The 5,552-nt window shown below is 36.1% G+C and overlaps 1 protein-coding gene across 1 annotated transcript; it reads left to right on the plus strand.

The window, feature by feature from the left end:
• The first annotated feature begins 724 nt into the window (after window positions 1–724).
• Window positions 725–4,901, plus strand: LOC135466819 (antistasin-like). The gene is made up of 5 exons (XM_064744527.1): window positions 725–824; window positions 2,547–2,678; window positions 3,201–3,290; window positions 4,313–4,329; window positions 4,799–4,901. The coding sequence occupies exons 1-5, from the start codon at window positions 758–760 to the stop codon at window positions 4,841–4,843; spliced, it is 351 nt and encodes a 116-aa protein (XP_064600597.1). The 5' UTR covers window positions 725–757; the 3' UTR covers window positions 4,844–4,901.
• The last annotated feature ends 651 nt before the right edge of the window (window positions 4,902–5,552 follow it).

The following is a 5,552-nucleotide window of genomic DNA, read 5'->3' on the forward strand; positions in this document are numbered from 1 at the left end:
TAAGACCACATAACTTTTATGAATGATTTGATCAGGTTTTATGCGCCTGCTTTGGAAATTTACAGAATTGTGCTGGGATTTTGAAATTTGCACTCTCTTATACCTTTCTAGAACATATTCTCCGTCTTACCGTACTAGGTCGCATGGTTGCACAGCAGATTTGTACAAATATATACTCGATTTCCCCTTTGTACGCTTGTGTATCTCTCCGTCATCATTATTTTAAAGTTTTGGAAAAGCTACATCATCTAATAAACCACTCCAAACCATGCATAACAATACTTTGATTTATTTTTTAGACTTTTGTTAAGAGAGGTAAAGGAACATATTATCTGACTCTGACTTTTTTCAACTCTGACCCTAAATGTTGGAATAACTACGTTTACCCATTAGAAAAAGATTACTGAAATAACGTTCTCAAAAATCCCTTCCTTCTGGTGAACATCAGGAAAAAAAGATGATGTGACGTCAGGTGAGTTTTAAAACGAGGAGAGCATCTAACATAACATAGATTTGGGGGTGGGGGACACATTTCATATGCTTATATTGCAGTTCGCCTTGAACAAAGGTCAGATCCTGAAATCTAAGTCACAATTAGATAAGGCTTCTGAATACCAATGGAAATTCCTTCTTAATCTTTGTGTGTCCCAAATGAATCTCACCACCTGTCCCCTTTTAAAATCCTGCACGAACAAATTTCAGACATTCGCAGTTTCTTCTCACCTATACATTGGAACAGCAAATCCCCGCGGTCAGGATGTCGTGTTTGTCACACATTTTACTGGCAGTAACAGTTCTGGTGCTTACAGTAAATGCTGTAAGAGGTAGGCATACCTGCATGTTACATACACAATTATTAGCTATAATCTACATATGAATCACATTTTATCAGCATCTATTAGTCTAGAGAGATTTGAAAAATTATCCAACTATTTTTTGGCGATATGTATATATTGAGACAAATATGTTTACCCCTAGTTTAAATGTTGGCCATGTTGCCGAAATGTTTAGTAGTAAGTAACCTGATAATGGCATGAGTTGACAGTGCATGCTATTATCGTGATCTTGGTCCAAAATATTGAGTCCAGGTCTCTTACAGCTGCTGATTGACCTGGCTACAGATTGGATAGATCATCACCTGAGGTATCGGAAAGCCATTGTCATGTGCCGATAACTGTTTTAATTTGGAATTATAAGGTTAAACGTTTACATGTCAGATTTAACCCTTTGTAATCATGAGCCCTCAGTCCACCTATGAACTCATGCCGGTTTCTAACAGGAGTTTTCCTTTCTAACAGTTGCAAAAGGCATTATGAAGTTATTCCACAGTTCAGAAGTTTAAAATGTTCAATGCTATAAGGAATTTACTAACAATCAACTGACACTGGTGCATTAATTTATGGGGTTACCCCGAGAAATCATTGGGTTCCAATGCGCATCAGGCAGCTTGTGTACTTCCCTTATGGGAATGGTCGGGTCATGATCGGGTCATAGTAATTCGGCCATAATCCAAGACAACCCTGTGTCCTTCTGATCTGGTCACTGCTTAACCCTAAGAAAGTTCGGGTGGCAGTTAAAGAACATCAACCCCTAGAAATAACTGGGTACTGAATTTCCCGGCTTATATACATGAGGCAAGCATTTCAAAGAGCTAACCTGAGTAACTCTTCATTGATGATCATGTGACATCAGTTACATCTGACAGAAGCATACAACCTGTAGACCTACACAACCATCAACTGTTGAAATTGTTAATGAAGTGTTGTTTTTTGTGGTTTAGATGAGATCAACGTGTTGAGTGATTTCCTACATAGAAATCATTTATCATTATGATAGCTGGTGAACGGCCTAATACAAAATACATCATAAGCTTCAGGTACAGGTTTGAATGATTGGTTCATGTAAAGTTCACTAAAGCTTTAGCGGGACTTTATCACCACAATATGAAAGTATAAACTAAACATTAATGCCCTTATGTAGAAATCTTTTCCTAAAGAGACTGAAAATCTGTCCATTAGTAAAACAATGTATGTATCTATGTACGCTTGAGGTTTTACGTTGTACTTTAGGTGTGTGTACATATATTGTGTCTTCTTGTGACACGACGAGTCCATGCCGCCATAGTGCTGCCACCACTGAAATATCATGCCGAAGACACCAAACATGATATTCTACTCACCCTGCCACGTTATAATGTTTCCTTGCCCGAACCTCTCAGTACTGAGCGCCAAGCCAGCCCTTAAACATTTCTTAAGCCTTTAGTATGACCTGGGTTTGATCCCAGGTCTCCCCACGGTGAGGCGGACGCTCTAACTATTTGGCCATCCACGAGGTCTAGTGAGACAAGGAGATGTGGTGTTATTGATGCGATAGTGTTAGTTACGTACATTAGGTATATACACACACACACACACACACACACACACATATATATATATATATATATATATATATATATATATATATATATATATATATATATTCCGTCTATAGTTCAGTGAGTTGTACAAAATAACTGCCCCACCTTCTCATCCATGTACGTGTAGATGGCTGCCCGGATTACAATCTCCTGGGACCTTGGGGTTGTGCCTACATGCCTAAGTGCTTCGGAGACTCAATGTGTCCAGCAGGGCAGCAGTGTTGTCCCCATCCATGCGGAAATCAATGTGCTGCAATAGGTATATCATCATACTTTCTTTTACTTACTAAAATCAATGTCAAATCAATGATCGACTGAAGTTCCGGCTTTCATTATGAACACATCTGAATTATATTCTTAAGCATTTTCAATTCAGGTTAAATTTTCCGAAGTCATATTCTGTCGTCAACATAATATTTATTTAGACGAGTTTATCATATACGTACCATGCACGATAAGCATGGGAACCTGAAACCAAACAAAAACGGCATGTCAACTGAGAAAATCATACACCTCTGTGTTCCGAAGATTCCGTGATGTCCATTCTTGTGCCTTTAATCTGCTTGATTTCAATTGGTCGGCTGAGTTATGAGGTTTGTCGTACACAGCTTGCAAAGGGCGGTGGAATACTCCGGAAACACTGGATTCCACAATGCACCCACAAACTCCACCACCATATAGGTGAAAACTTCCACAGTAATGTATTAAACGCCAGTCAAAATAATAAGACCTGTAATACAAACGTCAAAGGGAAAAGCATTTTCTTATCCATTCCTGATAGTGCACTGCAAATCCCTAAACTGTGGTAAAGTTTGTCCCCATGGGTACGAGAGAGGAGCGGATGGATGTCAGACTTGCCATTGTCGTGACAGTGAGTTATCATATCTGTATACAATAACCTCTGGTGTTTGATATATAATCCTTTCTTTGAAAGTCACAAATTAAATTTTGAATACTCTAGAAACTAATCTAAGTTACCATAATATAATGTTTTCTGAGTGACGCTGGAACAGATGTGTGTTACATTCATGTAATATAATATTATGTTTTCTAAGTGACGCTGAAAAAGTTGTATGTTACAGTAATGTAATATAATATTATGTTTTCTGAGTGATGCTGTAATAAATGTGTGTTACAGTAATGTAATATAATATTATGTTTTCTGAGTGACGCTGAAATAAATGTGTGTTACAGTAATGTAATATAATATTGTGTTTTCTGAGTGACGCTGAAATATAAGTGTGTTACAGTAATGTAATATAACATTATGTTTTCTGAGTGATGCTGGAATAAAATGTGTGTCACAGTAATGTAATATAATATTACGTTTTCTGAGTGACGCTAGAAAAGATGTGTGTTACAGTAATGTAACACAATATTACGTTTTCTGAGTGACGCTGGGATAGATGTGTGTTACATTAATGGAATATAATATTATGTTTTCTGAGTGACGCTGGAATAGATGTGTGTTACATTAATGTAATATAATATTATGTTTTCTGAGTGACGCTAGAATAGATTTGTATAATATAATGTTTTCTGAGTGACACTGGAATAGATGTGTGTTACATTAATGTAATATAATATTATGTTTTCTGAGTGACGCTGGAATAGATGTGTTACAGTAATATAATATAATGTTGTGATGAACACAATACACAGTACATTAACAAAAGTATTTCTGTTGGAATAAGTTTGTCAAATATAACATATCAGTTTTAGCATAGTCTATTCACCCAGAACACATATTATCCTGTCCGTTTCATTTATGTATATTTGAGAGAATGACTAACCGCCTATTAATTACTCCTTCACCATTGTATTCTTCCCTGTTGACTGATCTAATTATCTAATTATAATTGCTCTTTATTTTTTGTTTTTTTGTGTGTGTAGAGTCAAAGTGCACAACGGTATGTATAAATTGCTATATAAGTTTAGTAGAAACAATTAATTAACTTGGATTTTGAGTCTTTACATTTGTCAGTCTACGATATAAGTACATTCCAGGTTCATAAAACAAGCTTGTGATTATTTTCCATATATATATTGTTTCAAATACAACGATAGGTTTCCGAGACAGACCCTTTAATTGCGTGAACCACATTATAGCCCTTACCAATGTCTTGTCATGTCTAATGTTTAGCAACATATGTAAATAAGTCTTTTTCTTACATTCCACAACATCGGGAAATGCTGTGAGGCTCTCATTTTACAGAAAATTACAAATTTCTTGATGTGTTTCCAAACTTTATATCGATTGATTTCATAAAACAGGCCACCATGATAGAAGTGAAAAATCTTTAATATGGCTTTAGACAACTTTCAAATAATAATAAAATGCGACACAGATATGTGATCATTCCTTCAACTTAATTTCAGTTCCAGTGCTTACTGCAGAATACAAACCTCCTCGAAGGAAAGTAGAGCTTCTCGATGCATTTGGATTTGAACCGATGAATAAAGCATATAAATTTGAGCAAGAATTTGCGCATTTTTCAATTTATACATTTGATGAAGATTTAACACCGATGATAAGCTGGAATATTTCACTTTTGTTGCAATTGCTTGTTAAGTATACGTGGGTGAGGGAAGTCGACGAGGAATAAGATTTAACCCATATGGTTATTTTTAAGAGACCGAAAGTGTATTATTCGTAACAGTTGCGGAGCCTTCAAGTAGAACTGATTAAACAATCAAACCATGTGCAAGATTTGATATTGTCTCTAATACGTCATTACTTGGCCATCAGACTGATAACGTGGTAGGCCAGGAAGTGGAAGGTGTGGTGTGAGCTCAATGCATATGTGACCAAGCGGGACGTGATATCCTAAACATGGCATTTCAGTGATGCAGGTATGCTGACGCTGGGCCTTCTACAAGGAGACGCCATCATGATATGGGACACAAATAATTTTTGGTATACGTATATAAAAGCTGATGAGTCAGGACGCACGCTTATGTGTGTGTATATGGTATAACAATTTCTTTATTGCAAACTCAAGATCCATATATAAAAACATTCTACAAAACAGATGGAGATTAGCAGGATATTTATTTCAATAAAAAATAACCAACATAATATTATCGGAATGTTTGATTCAAACACTAGAAATTAAGTACAAACATATATTCA

Source organism: Liolophura sinensis, chromosome 1 (genome assembly GCF_032854445.1).
Source record: "Liolophura sinensis isolate JHLJ2023 chromosome 1, CUHK_Ljap_v2, whole genome shotgun sequence".
Lineage (NCBI taxonomy): Eukaryota > Metazoa > Mollusca > Polyplacophora > Chitonida > Chitonidae > Liolophura > Liolophura sinensis.

Bases quoted from the DNA above. Each gene is read 5' to 3' on its own strand.
- LOC135466819 (XM_064744527.1), top strand. From the start codon at position 758: ATGTCGTGTTTGTCACACATTTTACTGGCAGTAACAGTTCTGGTGCTT. The intron at 825-2,546 runs GTAGGCATACCT...ATGTACGTGTAG, and splicing joins TACAGTAAATGCTGTAAGAG to ATGGCTGCCCGGATTACAAT. The intron at 2,679-3,200 runs GTATATCATCAT...CATTCCTGATAG, and splicing joins AAATCAATGTGCTGCAATAG to TGCACTGCAAATCCCTAAAC.